The sequence below is a fragment of the Moschus berezovskii genome, chromosome 19 (genome assembly GCF_049115385.1).
Source record: "Moschus berezovskii isolate FMDL1 chromosome 19, NW_MosBer_1.0, whole genome shotgun sequence".
Taxonomy (NCBI): Eukaryota; Metazoa; Chordata; class Mammalia; order Artiodactyla; family Moschidae; genus Moschus; species Moschus berezovskii.
The window spans coordinates 48,065,775-48,091,726 of record NC_142478.1 but is presented as its reverse complement, the minus strand read 5'-3'; the positions used below and the strand labels follow the sequence as shown (position 1 = coordinate 48,091,726).

The 25,952-nt window shown below is 52.0% G+C and overlaps 1 protein-coding gene across 1 annotated transcript in view; it reads right to left on the bottom strand.

Moving 5' to 3' along the window:
- Positions 1-25,952, bottom strand: part of GALNT9 (polypeptide N-acetylgalactosaminyltransferase 9) — a 116,292-nt gene that overhangs the window by 10,884 nt on the left and 79,456 nt on the right. Inside the window, exon 7 of the mRNA XM_055405089.2 lies at positions 616-801. Coding sequence (XP_055261064.1) covers positions 616-801 — 186 coding nt within the window. The remainder of the gene's footprint in view (positions 1-615; positions 802-25,952) is intronic.

The following is a 25,952-nucleotide window of genomic DNA, read 5'->3' as shown; positions in this document are numbered from 1 at the left end:
CCAGTTAGGACCCTCTGGCTCACACCCAGCTCCTGCTTCTGGCCAGCAGCAGCAGGCAGACCCCTGGCGTGGGCCTCCTGCCTCCACTCCCCGTAGGATGGGTAGATCCGGCTGCAGACACCACACGTGACAGAAGCCGCCCTCCCCCGGCCCTGAGACCCTCGTGACAGGGTCCTGTGGAGGACCGAGTACATGCCTGCTCTGCCGCTCATCAGCTGTGCACACTTGTGTGTGCAAGGCACGGGGTCATCATATCACTGTGGACTCCTGCAGAACTGACATGAGAGGCTTCCGCAGGGCGAGGGGGATGCTCGTGCATCCCAGGAGGGGCTGCGGTCACCCCGGGGGAGCTCTCTCCTCAGTGCCACCTCCGCAGCCTCTCAGGGGCTCGAAATATCTAGTGAAGGAGCTCTTGTGGTGGTGGAGGGGGCTGCCAATGAGTGTCATGGCTGTTGGAAACAGGCTCTCCTTGGTGAAGGGAGTGATGTTTCTGAGATGGAGCTGTCCAGAAGGCCCCACACGGCGTGGAGGGGCTATGCCCTTGGATGACCCTGAGGCCGTCCCCAGGTGTTGCCCCCATCCCCGGCCCCTCCCCGCCCAGCTTGGCCAGCTTACGGTCATGGGGATGTTCCAGGCCATGTACACGTGGGACTTGAAGCCGTCCATCCACACCTCAGCCGCTCGCAGGGCGTTGCGCTTGGCGTAGTAGTCGATGTCGTTGTTGTAGGGCTTCTTGGTGCGCTCAATGTGGGCCACGCGGGAGCAGGGCAGCACCTCCATGCTGCCGCCGCACTGCCACACCTGCGGGGCACCGAGGGCCCTGGGTAGTGGCCCCGCTCCCTCCCGACAGCCACCGGGAGGGAGCAGGGCCAGGGGACGAGGGCACCATTCCTCCCTCCCTGCATCCCCTGCCCACGGTCCCCAGGACAGGTCTTCCCTCCCAAGCGTGAGGAGGCCTGGCCGCCTGGGCTGTTCAGGGGAAGAGGCCAACGAGAAGCTGAGGCCTTGGACTAAGTTCACCAAAGCCTGGGCTCAGGCTCGCCTCCCCTTTTGGATTTCCTACCAAATCTCATTTCTTTTGCACTTTCCACGATCTAAACAATGGAGGGATTTTTCCTGACACCCTGACACTTCATTATTATCCCTTTCCTGTGGCCCCCGCCCCCACTCAACATTTTCTCTGGGCCCGGAGCCTGGTCCTAGAGGGCTTACTTCCCACCAGCAGCTGCCTCCACCACCTCTGAGCTGGAAAAACCAACCTGCAGTCTAATTTTAAAAGAGCAGCTTCTTGTGCAAACACCACCCAAACCACTCCAGATAACTTCAATCCAAGGGTGCACTTGCTATGCAAACAATGGCTTCAAGCACCCCAGACACAATCCCAGTCTAAAGAAACAACTGCTTCCTGTGCAAATAGGGCTCCCCAAAGTCCTTCACTGATGCAGCCTGCATCATGATCTTTTATGCCTGCTTACTTCTTGTACTGCTTCACCTCAACAAAATTCAGCCTTACTAGACATGGACTGTTAGTCTATTCTGTTCTATTCTGTCCCATCCTGCCTGTGATGGTTAAATTTTTTTTTTCGGAATTTTTTATTTTGTATTGGGGTACAGCTGATTAACAATGTTGTGATGGTTTCAGCTGAACAGCAAAGGGACTCACCCATACATATACAGTATTGGGGCTTCCCAGGTGGCTCTAATGATAAAGAACCCACCTGACAATGTAGGAGAGGTAAGGGACATGGGTTTGATCCCATCCCAGGGATCCATTTCCGATACAGAAATGGATCCATTCTCCTCCAAACCCCGCTCCTGTGTGATGGTTAACTTTATGTGCTGTGCGGTGCCCAGATATTTAGCTCAACATTACTCTGAGTGTGTCCAGGAGCATGTCTCCAGGTGAGATGAACACTTAGGTAGGTGGGCTGAATAAAGCAGATTGCCCTCCTCAGTGTGGGTGGGTCCCAACCAATCAGTTGAAGGCCTGAGTGTACAAAAAGGCTGAGAGAGGCACAGTTCTTTTTCTCTGCCTGATGGTCATCGAGCTGGGATGCTGGTCTTCTCCTGCCTTCAGCCTTGGGTTGGAAACATACCCTCGGCTCTCCTGGGCCTCCAACTTGCCAGCTGTGGGTCTTGTGCTTCTCAGCCTCCATCACTGTGTGGGCCAAGTTTTTATCATCTCTGGAGAATCCAGACTAATATCCTACCATATCACATCCCACCCCATCCCACTGAAAAATGCCAGTACCATCCACCAGGTTGATGTCACCATGAACATATCGGTCTGATCAACTTGGCCCAAGCTCTCTTCAATCAGATTGTTACCCCTAAGCCTCTTCTAATTTAGACATTTTGGAGGTGCCAGGCACATGCTCAGCACCTTACTTCATCTCACTCACCCCCACAATTACCCAGGAAGGACGGGTACCACAGGCAACATTCTCCCCACTGTACAGAAGAAGATACTGAGGGTCAGAGAGGTTAAGCCAGTCACACGAGATCACGGGATATGACCAGGCCTGATTGATCCACAGCCTCTTAATGTCAATGCTGTGCTGCCATGCCTCCCACACACAGACACTGTCTCCTGGAAACTGTCATCTTTTATAGTTGAAATGTATCATCAGTTCACAAGCATTTGTCCGCTCAGCCAAACACCTAAGAGTTGCAGTTTCTGATTGCAGTGAGGATAAGTTTTAATTCACTTCCCAGTTATTAGACATTTAAATCTTCCTCCTTCAATAGTTCCTTCACTATTCAAAACAACGCTGCAATCTACATTGAAAATGCTTTCTTGGGACAAGCCTTCACCATAACTTGGCAGGCATGGGTGTTTTAAGCTAAAGTCTTGATGACAAGTACAATAGGGTGTCTCTCAGCCTTGAGCATGGATTTCATTCTGCAGGTCCCTCTGGCCTCTTGTTTGGCCTTCTTCAGCCTAGAGGTGCTCCCTTATGCCCAGTTTCAGTGGCACCAGCTTCCTCAAAGCCCATTCACTCATAGTGACTGTGAAGAGTGGCCGTGGTGCCTCGGGGCTCCAGCTTGAGCAACCAGAGCCCACCTCAGGGGCCCCTGTGGAGAGGCGTGGAAAGTTGAGCCTGACTCCAGTTTGAGGCCGCCCACATTTCCTGGGACCGCCATAAACAAGGACCACAGACCAGGTATAAACAACAGACACTTACTCTCTCACAGCTCCAGAGGCCCTGCTTCCTCGGGGGCTACAGCAGAGGATCCCCCTGCCTTACCCAGCTTCTGGTGGCCCCGTCCCTCCCACCACATGGCCTCCTTCTCTGTGGGTCTGTGTCTTGCCTTCCCCTCTCCTCTCTCTGGTAAGGACACCAGCTGTCAAATTTACAGTAGTTTGGTTTAGTCGCTAAGTCGTGTCCAACTCTTGCGACCCCATGGACTGTAACTCACCAGGCTGCTCTGTCCATGGGATTTCCCAGGCAAGAATACTGGAGTGGGTTGTCATTTCCTTTTCCAGGGGATCTTCCCCAACCCAGGGATCAAACCTGGGTCACCTGCATTGCAGACAGATTCTTTACCAACTGAGCCACCAGGAAAGCCCTGTTGTGTTGTGCTAAGTCACTTCTGCTGCCGCTGCTGCTGATCATGTCCAACTCTGCGATCCTATGGACTGTAGCCCAACAGGCTCCAGGAAGCCCTCTACACCCTAAATCCAGGAGGATCCCATCTTGAGACCCCACACAGATTCCGGGAGGATGTATCTCTGGGGTTGCCACTCACCCACCATAGCCACCAAGCTTTCACTTCAGGAAAGAAGACAGTCTAGTCCTATTCCTCCTGTGTCTCCACTCTGCCTCCAGACAGAGGAAGAAAAATCTCTCAGTGGATAGTCGATGGCCCCTCCTCACATCACCCACAGCCAGGATAACAGATCATGTCTGAGCAAGTCAGACATCCTGGGGCGGGGGAGCTGCCTGTTCTTCATGGCTCACTGAGCATGCACCCAGCACCTGCTCCCCTGGCTCAGCTCACGGCCACTTGGGACCACCTCTCTGCACCCTGCAGAGGGCAGAGGTCAGCGTCTGCCTCCCTCACTGGATGGTGAGAACCTCGCCTGCTCTGTGTCAGAGATGCTGGCTGAGGTTTGTGTCTGCACTGTCTTGCTTCCACATCACCGGAGGAGGGACTGCTGCCCATCCTGGCCTGACCCTGGGGAGTTGCAGGGGGAGGGTGGAGGGCACTGTGGAAGCTTTGAAAGGCCAGGCCCTTGTGCGACTCCCACCCCTTTGGCTCACTGTGCTATGCTTAGTTAATCAGTCATGTCTGACTCTTGTGACCCCAAGGACTGTAGCCTGCCAGGCTCCTCTGTCCATGGGGATTCTCCAGGCAAGAATACTGGAGTGGGTTGCCATGCCCTCCTCCAGGGGATCTTCCCAACCCAGGGATTGAACCCAAGTTTCCTGCATTACAGTCAGATTCTTTATTGTCTGAGCCATCAGGGAAGTCCAAGAATATTGGAGTGGGTAGCCTATCCCTTCCCCAGGAAAACTTCAGGATGTAGGAATTGAACCGAGGTCTCCTGCATTGCAGCTGGATTCTTTACCAGCTGAGGTACCTGGGAAGCCTAGCCATGACTTTGACTCACACATCTCTATCAAATTCCAGCACGAGGCTCAGCTGCCCACGAGCCTGGGAATGCAGATGAACACGGTGAGCCAGGAACCTTCCAGGAGGCCAAACATGGAAACAAACAAAAGAAGCTCTGTAGACCTGCAGGGCAAGCATCTGTCCATCTTCTGTGGCCACTGTCACCGGACGTTTCCAAGGGGCCTCCCCGCTGTCCATCATCCCTACCCAGTCGCCACCTCAGGCTAGAGGTCCCAGCCGTCCCATGTCCAGCCGTCCAGTCCACTGATCCTCCCAGGACTCACCACCCCTCACCCCTGCTCTCTCTCTGCTGGTCTCAGACCCCGCCCCACAATCTGCCACGGCCTTTGCACTGGCTGCTGCCTCCATCAGGAACGTACTCCTGTCTGGCTGCCTCTCCAGCTTCAACTCCTCAGATGTCACCTCCTCCGTGATTCCCTCCTGAGCACTCCATTTAAAACTGCAACCTCTCCTGCCTCATTCCCCTGACCAGCTTTATTTACCTTTGTAACTTCTGTCTCCTGCTCACACGGGACACCATTGGACTGCTGGCTTCATTTTGTCTGTCTGTCCCACTAAAATGTAAGGCTTGTCAGTGGGGTTTTCCATTGCTACGTTCCCAACTGATAAAGCTGGACCAGGAGAAAGGAGTGAGGTGAAGATAAACCCCAAATGCCACGTGGGATGGGCGGGGGATTAACCTGTCTTCAGTGCAGATGAAAATGAGAACTGAGGCTCAGAGAAGTTAAGAAGCACATCCAGGGTCACACAGCTAGTTCGTGGTGGGGCAGGGACTCAGAATGGTTGCACAAAGCCCCTGAAGTTGCTCTTCACCTGGGGCTGTGGAAGGTGTCACGGGGCTGACCCACACGATCTAAATGTCCTGGTCACACCCTCTCTGTGTCATAACCGCTAATTATTAATATCTCAACCAAGGTGGTTAACTGCCACCCAAACAGAATAGCAGACATGAAGCAGAGGGTCAGGGGTCAGGCCTGCAAGCAGCTGCTTGGAAGGAGGCTCAAAGCACCTGCCTACCCCACCCGAGGGACCCCCCTGCCTGCAGGGACCCCTGTCCCTCAGCCAGCAGGTCTCCTCAGCTCCTGGAGCCTTAGGGCTGGAATTCCAGAGCTGCAGCTTTCACACATAAGCCCTTCTCCTTAAAAAGTCTGGAAATAATGGTCTGCCAGCAGGGATGCCAATGAAAGCTTATTCATCCTCCAGCCCCATCATGAGCCTGACCTGTGCCCCAGTAGAAGCCAAGGGGCTGGGACGGTGACCTGGGATGGTGACTGGGCTGAGTATGGCCTGGGGACGGCAGGGTGTGTGACAGTGCCTGGTGCCTTCCCTCTAAGGATGCTCATCGTGAATCAAGTTCCCATTTCTTGTGGTTTCTTCTCCATCTTCTTCCTGCACCACAGTGATCAACACAACATTCCTGGAGTGCCCTGCTATCAAAAAGCCAGTGCTTCCTGTGGCCTGAGTGGAAAAGGAAAACAGTGCTGGCTGTTTGGCCTTGGCGTTCATCCATGTGGTGGTGGGAGGCGATGGGTCTATACATCATTTTTATGGAGACGCTTCTCTCTGGACTCTGAGTTCATTTCCTTAACCACACAGCCTCCCTGCAGCCAAGAGTGTGGCACGCGGCCCCTTGCCAGCCCTACTTCTCTGTGAGCCAATCTGTCTTCAGGGTGCTGAGCCTGGACTGGGGAACACGGATGGGGGTGGGGGGCCTGCAAGTGCTGCCGAAACAGGGGCTCCCCAACCTGCTCCATAGTAGGATCTCCGGGTGGAACTAAAAGTTCTGTGGTCTGGGCCTCACCCCCTTTGACCACATCAGAACTGATGATCAGATGGTTGAGTCCCTGGGGACTGAAATCTGCACTCAGGAAGAAGGCCATGCTGTCCCTGGGGCCTCCTGGGAGGCAGAGGGAGCGAGCCCCGCGGTTCTATTTGGATAAAGCTGAACTCAGGGGTCCTTGCTGTTGCAACCAGGGTTTCCAACTGAGACCCTCCAGAGAGGCAATGAAGTGACAAGGCCTGCAGGTTCAGCCCTGCAGTGAGACCTACTCACACGCCCAACTCACAGTTACCACAGGGATAGTTTGCCCTGTGGACATGCAATGTCCTGTGGAGCTACCCCCACCCCGTGGCAGGGATGCTCAGGAGGGTCATCTGGGAGCCCACCGGGGCCTCTGCTCTCCCGGCAGCAGTGGAATCCAAGGGTCCAATGTCCCGGCCAGTGGGACAGAAGGCAGGTCTGTTTTGACACATCAGGCCCAGAGACCCAGTGAGTCTCAGGTCCTTCAGAGCTGGCGGCCCAGCCAACAGGCTCAGCTGATTTTCACAGACGCCGTCCTGGTCGCCTCCCAGGATGGAGGAGGAAGCAAGGTCCAGACACCTGCTCCCTGCTGACTCAGGGTTGATCCCGAAGGCCTCAGGGGTCCCAGGGTGGAAGCTGGAGAGAGGCCGAGGGTACTGCAAATCCTTACTCTTACGAGTGGTCTGGGAGCTGGTCAGCAGTGTGGGCAGTCAGGCCCAGTTGGCCTTCCTTGATCAGAACTGAAGTGTCTTTGGGAGACCGGGAGGGAGGTGCCACTGCAATGGCTGAGCTCCTTTTTATACATCTGATCTCCCCACAGGCGGTCAATGACTGTCCAAACAGATGCTGGCCATAAAACACCAGCCTGGAAACAGGCACAGTCTGAGCCGTGAGTGCCTCCCCAAATGTCTGTCCATCCTTCTTGCACTTTCAGAGGAACTGGGGACATCACCTCCTTCAGGATTATTCAAGAAGATTACCCCAAAGGGCACTGGAAAAGAAGCCATTGACTCCTGTGCCCAAATGCACATCCGTGACCTGTAACACCTGGCTCACTAGGAGATGGCTGGCGTAGCTGCATGGACTCAAGAGAGGCCAGAGGGGAGCTCTGCAGGTCAGGGCTGAAGAGGAGAGAGGAGGGCTGGCCTGTGTATTAACTGTCTTTTTACTTTAAATTTTTATTTTTATTGGAGTATAGTTTAACTGCAGTTCTGTGTTAGTTTCCAGTGTACAGCACAGTGATCCGTTTATACATATACACGTATTGATTCTTTGTCTTTTCTCTTTACTCTGACGCTTTGACATCTGGGGCCTTGCAGACTGGGATGGACTGCCTCTCCCAGGTCCCTAATTCCTGGAGGCTGTAAACAGCTCATCTGTGTCCCTCTTTACGTGCAAACCAACCAGCTTGAGCCCCATCCCAACCCCCTCTAAGAGCTCTCACATCCAGGGCAGGGCCAGTCCCACATCCCAGAGCCTTGGAGTTACTCAACCAGCCACTGTTGGGCTCCCCTGCCTCCCCCATCCTTCCTTGGGCACCCCAATAAAGGTTCTGACCCTGGTGTACCCCACCCTCTGCCCCTTGACCTCCCTGTGGCCCCTCCTCCTGGAATCTGGCAGTAACCCCCTCCTGTCAGTGGCCATCATCTCCAGACCAGCTGGCTTCCCCATAAGTGAATAATGAAACAGCTGGCCGGGGCTGGCAGCCACCTGGGGGCTGGGACAGCAGGTGACAAGGGGTCTGAGACCCCAATTCCCTCTCAGATTTCATCTTGCAGAGCAGGGTACACCTCACTCCATGCCCCATTCCTATTATTATCCTATGACTGCATTGGAGGATGATTTTAGCTGCTGGGCAAACTCGAAGTGTCCTGCTTTGAGAGTTCAGAAGCTGCCGACTTTCACATGAGGACCTCGGAGAGCTTTCTGCTGGTCCCAGCATCCTCACAACCTCGCTCCGGTCCAGCCTGTTTGAAGCCCACTTGGGAGGAAACTATACAGAAACGCTGGCTCTTGAAGGTGCAGACCCCAGACACAGGGGCGCCGCCCCAGCCACTTTGACAGAAGTCATCAGTTTCACCTGCTCAGGACCCTAGTCTTTTTCAAATGATCTGTAGGTGACACCTGGAGGCTTTTGGTGACGGAGCTGCAGCTGTATCACCTCCTGCAGGCCGCATCAATTATGAACTTATGTGCCTGGAGATGACTTCTGGCTGGCATTTGAGCCCCCGCCCATCTCCAGGACTCTGCCGTGAGTCCAGGTGGGAAGGGCTTTCTGAGTGAGGCCCTCCGCTTCAGGTGATGCCGTTTCACAAGTTCATCCACCAGAGCCATCCTCCCTCGTTTCCCAGGGAGCTCAGGTCCTCTGGGTTCTCTGAGCGGCCACGCAGAGGGTGGCGCGGCCCAGTCCACCCCGACGGCCCCAGCTGGCCGTTTAGTCTCTGAGGCCCGAGATCTGAGGATGATGAGAACGACCCTTCTCGGTATCAGGATTGACTGATCACTTTAATCAGCAACCGGATTTCACTGGATCCGGGCAAGAGTGCACGTCTGGCTGCTGCCAGTGTGCACAGAAGGTTGGGGGTTTAGGGGGGGGCGCGGGGAGGGCGCGCTGCTCCAAGCAGCCATTCGGACCGACCGGCACCTCCCTGCGGCTCCGCGCCCTCCCACTGTCTGTGGATGGAGAGGGAGCGCGGGTGTGGAAGGTGGCGTTGGAGGACTCACGGCTCAGACTGAAAAGGCGGAGCACGCCGCCGCCTCCCAGCATTGCCCCATCGGGGAGTCAAGGGGCGGTGGGGGGGGAGACCACACCCAGCAGGGCTGGGCGGTGCCAGGCTCCGGGGAAGGGAGGCGGGGCTATGCGGCCCTGCAGCCCGCAGAGGAGAGGGGGAGGGAGGAGAGGAAGGGGGAGGATAGAGGAGATGGGGAGGGGATAGAGCGGGGAGGGGAGGGGGCGAGGAGGAAAGAGACGGGAGAGAAACAAAAGGGAGCGGGACCATCGGCCTGAGCCTGGTGGAAAAGAAGGGGCGGCCGCTGAGTGAAGGCTGGAGGAGCAAATGAGAAGCCCCTGGCGGCCCACCTCCTGGCGTCTCTTTGAACGTGGGAGCTGTGCCGGAGCAGGGCGAGGGGCCGGCGTTTCCAGGCTTCTCCGGGGAGGGCTTGTCCGCGTGGGCTTATTACTTGGATCCACACAAGAGGCACCGCAGCAGGGTAATCGGCAGGGTGGAGCAGCCAGAGGTGGGATGCGGGAGCCCGGCCTGGCGTCTTGGCACTGTCCCACCCTGCGGCCCTGAACGGCATTTTCTCCGGCACAGGGAGGCTCCTGGCAGATGGCGGTGGGTCCCCAGGCCTGTAGCACGGGTTCCTCGCTTCCCTCCGATGTGTCCCGGGCCTTCACTGGCCATCTTCCTCCTGAGATCACCACTCTGGGAAGCGACTCCACAGTCTGTGGGGGGAAAATGCTTTCTTTTTGGACCTAAGAGCAGGGAACTCACTGGCAGGGCCGGAGAGAGCCCGAGGGGCCAAAGTTGATGCTTTACTAGTGTTATTCTGAGGTTAAAGCCGGCTTTGTCCAGGCCAGCTATGAGGAGCATCTTCCAGCCTGCGCTTATACATGGTGAGGAAAACTTGGGCAGAATTTAGTTTATTCTTGATTGCTAGGCTTACGTGTGATGAACTGTGTATGTTTCCTTCTGGGTGTCCTAATCCACTAGGCATAAGAGTTTATCTTCACCTTGAAAATACTGAGGATGGGACTTTACCTATCAAGCTATGGCCAATATATACTCACATTGGCTTCACTCTCCTTTTTTTTTTTTTTTTTGCGTTTGTAATAATTCATGGATCCAAAACCAATCAAACTGTCCATCCATCCACCCATTTACTCATTAATAAACCTATTCACCCACCCATCCACCACTTATTGAACACCTAGCCACCATCCAGTCTCTATGCATCCACCGAGCCATCCATCCAACCATCCATCCATCTACCCATCCACTCACCCACTCATCCAACCATCCATATATTTATTCATCCACCCACCCACCCACCCACCCATTCATCTGTATTAGTCCTTAAATCAACATGACTCTAGGCACTGTGCAAAGCTGTATTAAGAGCAAATTGAGAGGCGAAGCAAGCTCAGTGTTCCTAGCCCAGACCGCTAGAAAAAGGTTATCTATAACATAGGCTGAGGCTGAAAGGCTAGATATCCTGCCTCACACTGTCTCACCTGGCACACACCCAAAAGGTACCAGCCATCATCTTCCTTTTGACAGTACAGAATTCCTCCCTTTAACAAAAAAAACGGGGTTCGTATCCACTCTGCAGAAAACCGTGTGCGTGATTTTTTTTTATAGATTTCACACCTGAACCTAATTTTTAAAAATGATTTACAATCTGTTCAACTGCCTGCCACCCCGCCCACACACACACTCTGCGCGGGCCCAATTAGTTCAGGAAATAATTCCTAGAGCGCAGCCAAGGCAATGCCTCCCTCTTGACACACAAACTCCTCACTCTGCAGGACCGAGTCATCTCCAAGGGCAGAATTTGACTGGATTTAGATTTGGAAAAGCAAGACGCAGCTCCCTGGACTCAGTTGGACTCAATTCGTAAATTTTTGACAAGAAAACATCTCTTCCTGGACTATCTCAGGCCATATATTTATATACACACAAATATGCTATAAAAAAACAGCTGTTTCAGTGTTCTGTTCTTACGCCAGACGCACAGAAACTTTCGAGCTGAGTTTTCATTCCAAATTCCTCCCACTTGTTTCACTGAACACTTTGAACATCTCAAACAAAAGAAAAGAAAAAACTCGTTTCCTTCCTTCTAAACAAGTGGTTCTCAAAGTGTGATCCTGGAGGAAATCCCTGGTGGTCCAGTGGTTAGGACTTAGCATTTTCACTGCCAGGGGCCCGGATTCAATCCCTGGTTGGGGAAGGCAGCCCCCCCCCCAAAAAAAAAAAAATTGTGGTCCTTGAACCACAAGCATCATTATCACCCAGAGCTCCTTAAAAATGCAGATTCAACCTGATGAATCGGAAGCTCTGCAAGTGGGGCTTCCCTGGTGGCACAATGGTAAAGAATCCACCTGCCAATGCAGGGACATGGGTTCGATCCCTGATCTGGGAAGATCCCATAAGCCTTGGAGCAACTAAGCCCATGCACCACAACTATTGAGCCTGTGGTCTAGAGCCTGGGAGCTGCAACTACTGAGCCCAAGTGCTGCAACTGCTGAAAACCCACAAGCCCTAAAGCCTGTGTTCTGCAACAAGTGAAGCCACCAAAATGAGAAATCTGCACACCACAGCTGGAGAGCAGTCCCCACTTGCGGAAACGAGAGAAAAGCCAGTGCAGCAGCGAAGACCAACACAGCCAATAAATAAATTATTAAAGGAGGCACTCTGCAAGTGTTTCAACAAGCCCTTCGGAGAGTTCGGAGGTTTGCTGGAGTTTGAGAACAGATGTGCTAAAGGCTGAGTCTTCTCACCCCTCCCCTCCCCGCTCTCATTAGTACTTCAAGTGCTTGGCATATTCGTCTATTTCAGCAGCTCCGTCTCTTTGAACACTAATTGAAGGTGGAACCACATCTTCTTGAGTTTTCTATCCTCAAACATAAGTGAGGCTGTAATTTTAGGTCATGAATCCCAAGCCCACTCTAGTTAGGAGAAATGACAAAGGAGATATTTAGTTAATATGGGGCTTCCCAGGTGGCTTGGTCGTAAAGAATCTGCCTATAATGCAGGAGACACAGGTTTGATACCTGGGTTGGGAAGATCCCCTGGAGAAAGAAATGGCAACCCACTCCTGGGAAATCCCATGGACAGTGGAGCCTGGCAGGGGTCCTAGTTCACAGGGTTGAAAAAGAGTCAAACATGACTTAGCGACTAAACAACAGCAAGTTAGTACCATGGATATGGAAATCTTCCCTACCTGCCCCACCCCCCAAACATATAGGAGTGATAGACAAAATGATTTTTAAAGTTAAAAGTACATATCAGAAAACAAGATGAAATTCACCTTAGCTCAGAAAAAGCACAAACGTGATGGTGTAGTGAGGCTGAAGCTCTAAGGCACAGTCATCTAAGCCTTATGAGGAGATAGGGACTGAATGAGTAGCCAGGATCCTTGCAGGAAACCAGGGTTGAGACTAGGCTCCCTGATTATGAGAAGAAGCTCAGATCAGCTCTGATTGCTCCCTGGTTTTCAGCCATAAATAATCAACTGAAAGAGGAAGCAGAGGTGTACACAACACCTGGAATCAGGTTGGTTCTGAATAAGAAATGAAACAGGAGATCTCAGGGTGAAAACTAGAGTTCAATAAAAAGAAAAAAGAAAACCTAAGCTCCTAAATTCTGATCTGGGGAGTGCTCAGATAAGATAACCTGAAACTTCCAAGAACGAGCGAGTGTGGTGTGAAAATACAACTCCCATGAAAGAAGAGCTGTCAAAAAATTGCAAGGCACACAAGGAAATCCAACTCTAGGAGAGTCATCAACAAATCCAAAGATGGGTAAATTTAAACTGAAGGAAAGAGAGAGAAAAGAGTGACTAAAAAGGTCTTAAGTAGGCTATTAAGATTTTCAGAGATGAAGGAATGAGGGGAAAGCAGTCATCAATAAAGAACAAGAGGTTAGGAATCAAAACAGGCAGTTATAAAAAAAGAACTACCAGATATTAAAAGCACTAATGGAAGATGTCATAAAGTGTATTGATTGAAACCAAAATCCAAAGCTAAAGAGGTGGCTTAAATAGTCACCTGGACATGGCTAAAGGTAGAATTTATTCATTGGAATACGGAGCTGAGGAGATTACCCAGAACACAAGGCAGGATGAGGAAGATATAGTAAAGTGGTTGAGATCTGAGGAGATCTAGAGGGTTGATGAGCAGCCCCACCGGGTATCCAACAGGAGTACCAGATGAGGTGAGGCCACATACAAGAACCCGAGCACTTTCTAGATCCATAAGCTAAACCTCAGGTTGATGACCTAAACCAGGACTCAAGAAGAATACAAGGCAAAGGGTCACAGAACACAAGGGATTCAGGGCCCAGAACTATCTTCCTATCCATTCCTGTGTGATACTAAACTCAACTGATGTACAAGTGGACCAGAGTTTGATAAAATGTTTCTAAAGTTCACACAAAAGAGGAAAAACAAGAGAGCAGCCAGAAAGATTCTAAAATAAAAATGAGGATACATGGACTTCCCTGGTGGTACAGTGGATAAGCTGACCCACTGGAAAAGACCCTGATGTTGGGAAAGATTGAAGGCAGAAGGAGAAGAAGGTGACAGAGGATGAGATGGTTGGATGGTGTCAATGGAGTCAATGGACATGAACTTGGACAAACTCCAGGAGATGGTGAGGGATAGGGAAGCCTGGTGTGCTGCAGTCCAGGGGGTCTCAGAGTCAGACATGACTCGGCAACTGAACGCACACACAGTGGATAAGAATCCGCCTGACAATGCAGGGCACATGGGTTCAATCCCTGGTCTGGAAAGATCCCACATGCCTCAGAACAACTTAGCTCACGTGCCACAACTACTGTGCCTGTGCTCTACAGCCTGCGAGCCACAGCTGTTGAGCCCACGAGCTGCAACTACTGAAGCCCACACGCCCTAAAGCCTGTGCTCCACAACAAGAGAGCAGCCCCTGTTCTCTGCAGCTAGAGAAAGCCCATGTACAGCTACGAAGACCCAGCGCAACCAAAAATAATAATAAAATAAATAAAAATGAGGATGCATTCAATTAGTAGACATTAGCATATTTTATAAAGCAGCAGGCTAAGAGCTGAAAGTTTAAAATAGGTACAAACACTTCTAGAAGCACTTAGAATATGATCAAGAGCACCTTTCCCATCAGTGGGAGGGGATGGACTATTTAATGGATAATATGAAAAGAGTTAGTCTACCATTTAAAAGTGATATAAAGACAGATCACAACCTTACTTATATAATGAACATATTCCAAATGGATTAAAGCTTTTAATGTAACAAAGGAACTAAAAAGTGTCAGAAGGAGATGTGATCAAATAGTCTTTCAAATAGGCCTTTCTAAGAAGGAGAGCAAATGTATGTCATTAAAAAAAGTAGATATTTACATTAAAAAATTATCTATATAAAAAGTCAACATCATAAAATTAAGAACAGGAAAGCATTTGTCTCACACAATAAAACATCAATATCCCTACTGTATAAAGTGCTCTTAAAATCTACCACGAGATGCCACAAGAAAATATTAGCAAAGAAAGAAAAACATACGGTTAACAAATGTCCAAAAATGTTCAAGCTCATTAGTAATTGAAGAAATGCAAGTTAACCAACAAAACATTCCCTGTGTGTCTTTCATATGTGAAAAAAGGACGGGTATATTTAATTAGAGAAGAGGGCAGCAGAGGATGAGACAAATAGCATCACCACCTCAGTAGACATGAATTTGAGCAAACTCTGGGAGATAGTGAAGGACAGGGAAGCCTGGCGTGCTGCAGTCTATTGGGTCACAAAGAGTCGGACATGACTTAGCAACTGAACGACAACAAATATTTAATCAAGTCTCCAGTATCGGTGCCTGGAGAATCAGCCGGAGAGAGGAGCCTCAGGAACTTATGGTCCCTAAGTCCATGGTCCTTATGGACTCTATGGTCCCTAGAGTCACAAAGAGTCGGCCACGACTGAAGCGACTTAGCGCACACACACGTGTGTGTTTTATGCCCAGGAAACTATCTCATCATGTACCATTTGAGAACACACACACACCACCTCTGGAGGAGGAAATGGTAGCCAAGTCCAGTGTTCTTACCTGGAAAACTCCAAGGACAGAGGAGCCTGGTGTGCTGCAGTCCATGGGGTGGCAAAGAGTCAGACAGACGGGACTGAGTGCTCACACGCATGCTCACAACACCTACACACCACAAACCACACACATACATACCACACACACAACCCACATACATAGACACACACCACTCATACCTACATGTCACAGAAACGTAGATATACAGACACACGCCACACACCACACACACACCACACATCACACACGCACCACACACACAGACATAGACCCCCAAACACCACATACAGACATGTATACACACACGTATAGAGGGGGATTTGGCAAATTGTATCAAAGACCATAAAACATGTTTCAGGTGACCTAGCAATTTTACTTCTAGAAATTTTATCCCGAGGAGATACTGAAACCTGAAGAAAGATCCAGACGAGAGAACATGATTTCAGGGCTGCGTGGGGTGGAGGGGCTGCCCCGTCACGGAGCCCCACTATCAAGTAACTGCTACAGCAGGTGAACAAAGGACACGCATGGCCATGGGCTTTCAAGAAATGCACACACAGAAAACATGAGCAAGCCTGCAGGGCACATCATGTGTGTGCATACCTGTGCACATGGGGAGACCGTTTAGATACACACACGCGGCCTCTGGGAAGACGTCCACTCCAGCAAGGCAGAGACAGAATCCTGGGTGACTTAATTTTGTTCCCATTAGCCGACCTTGTAGTTTTCTAATAAATGTCGCTCTTATAAAGGGGAAAAAATAGTATTGCAAAAATCCTTGCAAAACAATGAGCACTATCCCATGCCGGTTACATTGCATTTAATCCCCAGACGGCCCCAGGAGTCACGTCCTGTGTGCCCCTGGGGGACGAAAGTGGAAACCGAGGTTCAGAGGTGGCCCGGGTGCCTAACAGGCAGAGATAGCCTCCAAATGCAAGTCTCAAGGGCCCTTTTGAAGACCCCATGTCGTCCAGGGTTTTCTCCCAGGACATTCAGTGGGTTGAGACTTTCCCTCTCCTGCATGCATTCATTCTCACCGAGCAGGCAGACAGACCCACCCAAGACTAGATAGAACAAGCCCTTCCTGAAGCAGAACCGCAATGGGCCTTCACAGTCTGTTCACTGCCCTCATTGAGAAAGATCAGGAATCAGCCTGAGGGTTGCCCATGCCCCCCACCTCCCCTGCCTCGGAGTCTCCCTCCACCAGTAACGAGGCCACTTCCCTGCTCTGGGTCCACTCCTGGAGAACAGGTAAACTGCCACCCAGCTAACATACCCCTCAAAGGGTTGGAGTTGAAGGCGCAGCAATTACCCTCAGTGCCTCGAGGTTTTGCCTGTAACACTGTCGGGGAGGCAGTGACTGGGAACACTTTAAAATAGAGACACAAACGATTTCCAATTTCTGCGCTGCAGAGCTTTCCTGAGCAGGCGCTCCCCGTTTGATTCTGTCCTGACCTTTATTAAACCTAATGGACGCAACGGATTCATTTCCACCTAATTGGCTCTAGGACTTTCCTCATTAGGCGCTGAGCAGTTGGCAGTTTTACAATCACAGAAATGTAAATTGGCCCCGAGACCACAGAATTACTCCTCTAATTGGACTGAATCGATCAGAAGGGCTGTGTGGCCACCTGTGTTAATAGTGGATCAGAAAGTGTGGTGGCTGCCAGGCCTGTCTGAGTGGCAGCGGGGTCCTGAGAAGGCCGGAGGAATACACGGCCCGGGGCCACTCAGGGTGTGTGTGGGGGGAGGGAGGCCACACTCCTGCCGCAGGGCCTTTGCACTTGCGGTTCTCTCCTCCAGGAACACTTCCCTATCATTGCATAACTTCTTCCCCTCCTCCTTCACATCTGCTAAGATGTCACCATTTCAGCACCCCTCCCCTGATCATCCCATTTAAAATGACAGCCTCCATGATCCCAGGTATCACCACACTGGGAATGAAGGGACGGGACGCGTGTGCCCCGCTGAATCCCCAGCACCTAGGACGGCGGTCGACACTCTATTCCTCAACAGGCGATTGTTCAGCCAATGAACACCTCGCTTCCCTTTGATGCCCCGGAACCCAGCACTTAGAACGGATGGTTCATCTTTTATTCTATAAGTAAACCAAACACTGAAGGCGGTCGCATGCAGCAGTGAAGGGGACCCAGCCCAGCGCACATGACTTACATCCCAACCAGTGAGGGAGGGGAGGAGACCCGCAGTAAAACGTAAGCTAATAAGCTAGACGAGACAGTGATGGATAGAGCCACATAGAGCCAGAGTGAGAAGACAAGGATTAGCTTTGGTGGGCGGGGCGAAGCGGGGGCGGGGGGTGGGGGCAACCAGGCGGGGTGGGGCTCTGCGCTGAGTAAGAGAAGGCTCAGGCTTGAACCAGGGAGGGTGGAGGCAGGAGGGTAGTGCGGGTGGTAAGAGGGTGGGCACTGGGACACACAGGGAGCGGGATGGGGACCGTCACACACTGTGGGAGGAAGTTTGGGATTCTCAGGGTGATGATGAAAGAGCCCCCTCTCTTGGCTTCTGTGTAGCATGAACAAGAAGGGTGCAGACTGCGGAGGAGCCCAACTCCAGGTGGGCTTGATACCGACCTGGGTCCTCGGACTCGTTAAAATCATCAGACATTAATAAGAGGCCAGATGAGAAATTCAGGCAAGACTTTGTTAGGATTCGCGCCGTGGCACCAGGGAGTGAAAACCAGTGACAGGTGCCCTTGCTGCTCCCCTAGATAGGGTGAGGGTGGGAGTGGATTGATTGGTGGGTGGGGTTGGAGGGATGGCTTAGGTGGGCACCCCCTTGGTGATGCTATGTGCAGGGATCATGGGCAGGACCCTGCTTTTGCTGCCCCCGCCTCAGAAATGGCAGTTGGTTTGTGGCCTTTTTGTATCTTATTGTTCATAGTTTGACCCAACTGAACGTGGGTGCAAACATTTTTAGTTCCTTATAGTTTCTTTGTATTCTGCTGTCCAGGTGCAGAGTCCCAGGCCCCAGCCTGTCTCAAAACCACACTTTGGGATGAGTGAATTGAAGCAGAAGGAGAAAAGTGCCCAAGGTCACAGGTGGTGGGGGTGGGGGTGGGGGTGTGAAGAGCTACACTGTGTTGAACAAGCAAATAGGAGAAGGAGACCATGACATTGGGAGTTAAAGAATGCAAAGTCCTTGGACTCTCCCACTGTCCTGAGTCCCTCTCCTGAGCCTTGGATCTGGTCTGCCTTGTGTGTCCTTCCACCACTCCCGAGACTGGGATGTGAAAGAGATTCACAGTGTCTGCCTTGTCTGCTGGTACATGGATGCTGGGGCCTGGGGCCACCACGTGTGAAGCCACGGGGAGGCCTTGTCACTTATAGCCCCAGTTGAACTCTAAGACAGGCAGCATCCACCTCGGATGTCATGTCCTGCTGGGCTTTCGGATGAGTGAAACCCAGCCACCTTCTGACAGCACCCAGGTGAGAAACCATAAGCTGAGCTATCTTCCCAAACTCCTGACCCACCAAATTGTGAGCAAAATGAGGGGGTAATTTTAAGTGTCTAAATTGAGGAATATTCGTTACACGGCAAGAGTAACTGGTACACAGACTAGCTGTAACTGGGGACCCATGTCTGTGTGTCCTGTGTTGATTTCGCAGGTTGACAGGCATAGAAAGAGCTTCATTAGCGTGTGCCCACCCATCTTTGTATTCTCCTGGGGGAGCCCTGCTAACTCATCCAACTGCCCAAACCCTTCACCCAGGGCCTTGCCACACAGCTAAGCACTCACAGTACTGGATGGGACACAGCACAGCCCAGGAGACTGCAAGCAAATGCCTCTTTGACCCACAGTCTCTAAATATCGGCTCAATGTATATTATATGGGACTTTCTATGCATATTATATATCTGGGCCAACTGGTCAAGGTCAGCCTCCCTGGGCTTTGATGCATTGATGTCAGCTTTCCTGACTCAGCGGGATCTCAGATGAATTAGCCAAGACCAAGGTGGAGGCATCAAGGTGGGCCCTGGGGGAGGCGAGGAGCTGGTGTCCAGTGGGTGGGGCCCTGCTGCTGCTGCTGCTGCTAAGTCGCTCAGTTGTTTTGACTCTTCACGACCCCATGGACTGCAGCCTACCAGGCTCCTCCGTGCATGGGATTTTCCAGGCAAGAGTACTGGAGTGGGTTGCCATTTTCTTCTCCAGGGAGGGGCCCTGGATCTACTCAAAAGGGAGGTGGAGCCTAGAATTCAATCTGAGATTTTCCACTTGAAATAATCAAGTTAAAAGAGAGAGGGGGCACTTGGGGTGGCAGATAATTTATGTATCGATGTGGGAGAGGGTGCACCAGGGCTTACTTTTGACAAAGCCCCTGAGCTGCAGACTTGAGCTGGCAGGGGTGGCAGAGGGGAACCAGCCGCTTTCCCTGACCTGACTCCCATGCTGGCGTCCCTCAGGGTGGATTCTCAGTCCAACCTCCTTCCTGAGCTTTGGGCAGTGTTCTGTTCACTTCCTGCCCCTCTTCGTGTCTTGTGAGGTGGGAACCTTCTACCCAGGCGCCCATCTTCCAGGGACACAGCTTTTCTGGGAGGTTGATGCCAGGGCTGTGAGGTGCTCCCACCAGAACAGAAACTGCTCTAGTCATTTCAAACAGGGGTGCGGTACTGGAGGGGTCCCCAGTGGGCTGGGCTGTGAGGAAGACAATGCTCAGGAGGCAGCCAGCCACCAGTAAAAGAACCGAGCTGTGTGGGGGCTGGTGCGCACAGGGCACAGGCCTCTCCCCAGAAGCCGCTGGAAGCACCGAGGGTCTGTGAGGGCAGGAACTGGAGCCCCAGAGAAGGGGGAGGCATGTGCAGCCTGGCCCTGCCAGAGCCTCTCCAGGAGTTGGGCGATTAGCCTGCAGGGGACCCAGTGGGCACAGCCCCCAGACTCGGGACTAAGAGGACCGAGGGGCCCACCCTGCCCCCTAGTGGTGGTATGTGGAACTGCTCCATTGCTTCCGGTCGGCGATGGCTGTGTGGACACATGGGTGTGTGATATTCAGCAGCGGCTCCACTGAGAATAGCACTCAGGGAAGGTCACTTGAAATGAGTCTGATCTCTGCCCTAAACAGGCAGTCGGGGAGGCACACCTGTTCATTCTGATCCCCCCAAGGCCTGGGCTTGCCCTTTGCTCCTCTGCAGCCTGCTGTGGCCCATGGGCTGCTCGGCTTGTAGGGAGACCCTGCCCTAAAACTCAGGACTGGTCAGGAGCCCCCAGGCAGGGTGACGCTGCTGCCCTCAGGCCCACGGGTATCCTGCTGCTAGCTGTTAACAGCACAGGACAGCCTGCAAACCACAGGGCGGGCATCCCTCCCTACCCCCAGGCCCCGTCTGCTGTGAGGACAGCCTGCTCCTCATGGACCAGGGTGAGTCACTGTCCTGGGGTCCTTGATCCCGGCCGCCAGGCTTGCCCCTGGAGATCCTGCCTCCCTTTCATGTCCCTGCCTGATTTTTTCTTTCTTCTTCTTGCTATTTATAATTTACTTTATCTTGCTGGAATTTTTCTGTTTCCTGGCAAGCTACCTTAAATCTGGTCAATAATAAAACTTTATAAAAATAGAACTACCATATGATTCAGCAATCCCACTCCTGAGCATATATCCGGACAAAACTATAATTCAGAAAGATACATGCACCCCTGTGTTCATAGCCGCACTATTCATAATAGCCAAGACATGGAAACAACCTAAATATCCATCGATAGATGAATGGATAAAGAAGATGTGGCATATATATATATATACAGTGGAATATTACTCAGTCATAAAAGAAATGAAGTAATGCCATTTGCAGCAACATGGATGGAACTGGAGATTATTATACTAAGTGAAGTAAATCAGGAAAAGATAAATACCATATAATATCACTTATATTGGAATATGGCTTCCCAGGTGGCTCACTGGTAAAGAATTTGCCTGCCGATGCAAGAAACTCCGGTTTGATCCCTGGGTTGGGAAGATCCCCTGAGAAGGAAATGGCAACCCATTCCTGTATTCTTGCCTGGAGAATCCCCATAGATAGAGGAGCCTGGTGGGCTACAGTCCATGGGGTCGCAGAGTCAGACACGACTGAGTGACTACACAGCACAAGCACAGCATGCCATATTATTTTACATAAATGGTAAAAGAATCCACCTTCCAGTGGTAAAAGAATCCGTCAGTGCAGGAGATGGAGGTTCGATCCCTGGGTGGGGAAGATCCCCGGAGAAGGAAATGGCAATCCACTCCAGTATTCTTGCCTGGGAAATCCCATGGACAGAGGAGCCTGGAGGGCTATAGTCCATGGGGTCGCACAAGAGTTGGTTACAGCTTAGCAACTAAACAACAACAAAAATAAATATTGTATATGTATGTCTAGCTCTGTCGCCTGTGTTTGAATCTGCATGCTGGTGTATCTCTCTATATCCAGATCTATATCCGAATGGGATGGAATACCTACAACCATATCTATAGCTACATCCTTATTTACACGCGAGTCCACACTCACCTCCACACCGAATCCACACCTCCCCCTACACTTGCCTCACCTCAGTTAGTGAACTGGCCCTGGTGTCCCACCAGCAGCGCCAACCCCAGCACCTCCCCCACCGCGAGGAGGACCTGCCCAGCGCAGAGCCCGGAGCCCCCTTTACAAAGTGGAGACCCAGGTCGGGGGCGTTGGGGACCTGCCTGTGGTCGAAGCACCAGGGACAGACAGAGGCTGGTGCTGGTCCCGTTTTGCTGGATGCCCCTTCTTCAACATATCCGAAGGTTCCTGCTGCTGCTGCTGCTGAGTCGCTTCAGTCGTGTCCGACTCTGTGCGACCCCATAGACGGCAGCCCACCAGGCTCCCCCGTCCCTGGGATTCTCCAGGCAAGAACACTGGAGTGGGTTGCCATTTCCTTCTCCGTATCTGAAGGTTCCTACCTTCCTGCAGATATAACCCCTGGCCTCCCCATCCCTTGTCACTGTAACCGCCTGTGAGAAGCGACCCATGTGAGCATCGTCCTGGCCCTCTCCCTGCTGTCTAATGGCCAAACCTGCAGTGGTCTCTGTGTGTTCACAGAGCACGGTGGGTCAGGGGAGTGTCACACCTGGACCCCCTCCTGCCTCACCAGCCAGGACCAGGGTACTCCCCAGCTCTGCCCTCCCCCTGAGCCTATCAGCACCCCGTGTCTCCCACACAGCCTCAGCTGTCCCCAGGACTACTGGGCAGCTACCCCACTTCTGGGAGCCCCCTTACTGTGGGAGGCACACTGTATGTGGTATGCGTGGGCACTGCTCATGTTATGTATGGGTCATTCCCTACCTGTCCTCTCTGTCTCCCCAGCCCTGTGCGGGGTGCCCTCTCTTCCCAGCAGGGTGTCTGGTGCCCGTGGTTAGGTACCCCAGCCTCCAGCTCCTGCCTTTCCTCAGGAGACGCACCCACCACCCGGCCGTGGAGGCTCACCTCCTTTCCCGTTCTCTAGGAGGATATTCCCACCAGTCTTCCTGGTGCTCCAGGCACCACCAGACATGGAGACATGCCTGTCTCTCCATCGCCCGCTCCCAGGTGCCTACATGGCGACACCCAGGGCAGTACCTCCCCCACCCCCCATGTCCAGTTCTCATTTGGACAGTTCAGAAGTCTTAGATAGACCCTGCCCCTACCTTACCCCCTACATGGCCTGCTTCCTAGATTCAGGTGGTGGTGTCCAGCCTGACTTCTCTCTCTTCTGGGGTTGCAGGATACAGTTGTTGCCCTCATCCGGCTCCCAGACACCTGGTGCCTGCTCACCTGGACCAGGTCCACCCTGTTTCTCCCTCCCTTGTCGGCTCCCCCAGGCTGGCTTCTGCCTGACCCTGCACTGCCCCTGACTTGAGCCACTGCAAAGCGCCTCCGGGGTCCCTGCTTTCAAATTCCTCCTCCTGCCTCTCATAGCCCACAACCCCTGGTTGGTCCCACCTGACTTGGTTGGCAAGTCGGCCCCAACTGCCCTTAGCTGCCAGCTGAGTTTGGTTTGGAAGGAGACAGGAAGGGAAAGGTCGCGGGGGTGCTTCTCTGTCCAGCCCTGCATGCATGCCTTGCGTCTCCAGTGGTGGTTCATCCTTCCCAGGGTGGGGTCCCTCTGCCCAGGTGCCTGTCCACTGAGCATTGTGTTCCCCCCACCCAGTTTGAGCATCAGGGGGCAGCAGCTGGGCTCCCCCATCCCCCAGGACCACTGCAGCTTCCTTGGGACTCTGACACTGCTCCCTGAGCTGCCATCATCTAACTCCAGGAAAGATTCAAATCCAATGCAGAGTAGGAGGAATAGACCAAATACGGAGAACTGGCACTTCCTGCCAGGTTCAAGAATCATTTGAAAAGGTTTGGTCTTTAATGATGAAACCAGTTGGGAAAAGTCAGCATATTGAAGACTACCAGATTAATCCTCTGATTCTGTTTTAACATGTATAATTGAGGGTTGATTCTAAATTCGTGGTTTAAAATTGGACCTTGTCAGAGAATTTAAAACAGTTGCAAACAATCCTGAAATGCTTCAGAGAATTTGAGATGTGGTATAAGTTTGATATACTAGACACAGGAGAATTTTGTAAGCACTTAGGGGAGCTTCTGCAGTGATATCAGGCCTTCGAAGTTCTTAAAGAGAAAAGAAAATATGACACATTTATAAGTGTCATTTTAAAAGGTTCAAGAGAATTTAACTAGGCAGAAATGGAACTGATCATTGTTTAATAGTGTTTAATCTATTCGATCTGAGTTAATCAAACATTAATCAAAGAAAAGGGGAAGTTGAGTGTTCTTTTATTATATTTATAACCATAATGATATGACCTCTAGGTTTCACTTTAAAATCTTAAAACAGACAGGTTTGAAAAAGTGTAACTTCAATAAACTGTATATAAAATGTAAAAAATAAGTCTTAAACAATCTTTCCTGTGAATAAAGTCTCCCCAGACAAATAAAAACCTAAATGAAAGCCCAGAAACAAAACATAAAAGCCCAAGGGCCCTAAGTCAATCAGAGCTCAACCCCACCTCAGCACAGCCTGAACACAGGAGACCCCGAGGCCTGGCCCCTGGCCCCTTCCCCTCTGTCTGTATTTATGGAGTGAGCTCAGTAATGCGCCAGGCCCTTTGCAGAGCAAGCAGCATGCGAGCCTGGCTGGCTCAGGGACCCCAGAGTGGCAGTCGGGGCGGGGAAGTGGGGGACGGTAGGCAGCTGGTTCTCAAAGTGGGTTCCAGTGGAGTCAGTGGCCCCTGAGAATTTGTTGAAAATGAAGATTCCTGGGCTCCACCCTGCTATACTGTATCCACATCTCTGGGGTAGAGCTCAGTGGTCTATTTGTAAGGAGCCTCTAGGTGATTCTGATGCTGCTGGAGTCAGAACCAGACTGAGGGACCTGCCGCATCCTCGTGGTGGGTCTCCCAGTCCCTCCCAATCTGCCTGTGAACCTGCTGTGCTCAGGACTCTGAGTGGTGGAGCGGCTGTCACAGCATCCTGGGGCCACAGTGAGACCAGCTGGAACCTGGGACCCTTTGCTGCAGTGCTCGTACCTGGACAAAGGTCTCCTTGGGCAACAAAACACAAAAAACTCTAAGGGACTAAAAATAACTGTGAGCATGCGCAGTTGGGGCAAATTCTGGACAAAAGATACAAAAAGACTGAAACCCAACTGCCACTTCTGAAGAGCCAGGAGCAAAAGCAGGGTATTGTGTATGCTCCCCTGCACACAGCACCATCTTCGGGGTGGACAGACCACCTAAGCCACTCCTCCAGCCTGAACCCTTGGACACACCCCTACCCTCACCACATATAGGGAACCAGCTCAGCTCGCCCCCACCTCAGGGGAGCAGGCTAGGGAAACTGTTGCTTATTTTCACTGCCTTCTGTAGCCACAGAAGCCCCAATAAAGCTTTGCCTAAATTTTTTGTTTGGCCTCTGGTTAATTGCTATTGATTAGGGAGGCTGGTCGGATCATCAGGATGCAGCATGACAGCTAATGATGAATCTTATCCCAAATAATGTCCTAAAAATTGGAAGTCAGTGCCCATGCTGGCTTCCTCTTATTTAAATCAGAAACAGCTCTGAGCCTCAGGCTTGGTTGCTGGTGGGTGAGCGACTCATGGCCGGCCCATCCACTGCTGCAGGACTTGGTCAGTTCACTGGCTGTCCCCAAACCCTGGTCTTGGCCTCTTTGAAGAGGGGCAGGAGGGCACTGGAGTTGAGGTCAGAGGTGGCAGTGTGGGTTTGCATGCCTGTCAGGCTCTGGCTATCCTGCCCATGGCAGGCTTGCTCCCACACAGCCAGAGCCCGTGGGTCGACTGTCACAGGCCGTGGGAGCTGTCCTGCTTCACAGTTTGGATCCATGACCAAGCTCATTCAGCTTCCCCTAAGAGAGGGCATCACCAACCGGGGTCATCCATAGCTCTCCAAGTTCCTCTGCCCTTGGATGGGGCAACCCTGATAATTAAGAATAGTTGGAGGATTCTTGGGCAAGTGTGACCAGAGGGGACTTCCCTGGTGGTCCAGTGGTTAAGACTCCATGCTTCCACTGAAGAGGCATGGGTTTGATCCCTGATCATGGAACTAAGATCCCACATACCTTGGAGCAACTAAGCCTGAGTACCACAACTAGAGAGACCATATGCCGCCAAAGACTGAGCCCATGTGCTACAACTACTGAAACCCATGAGCCCTAGAGCCAGTGCTCCACACCAAGAGAAGCCACTACAATGAGAAGCCT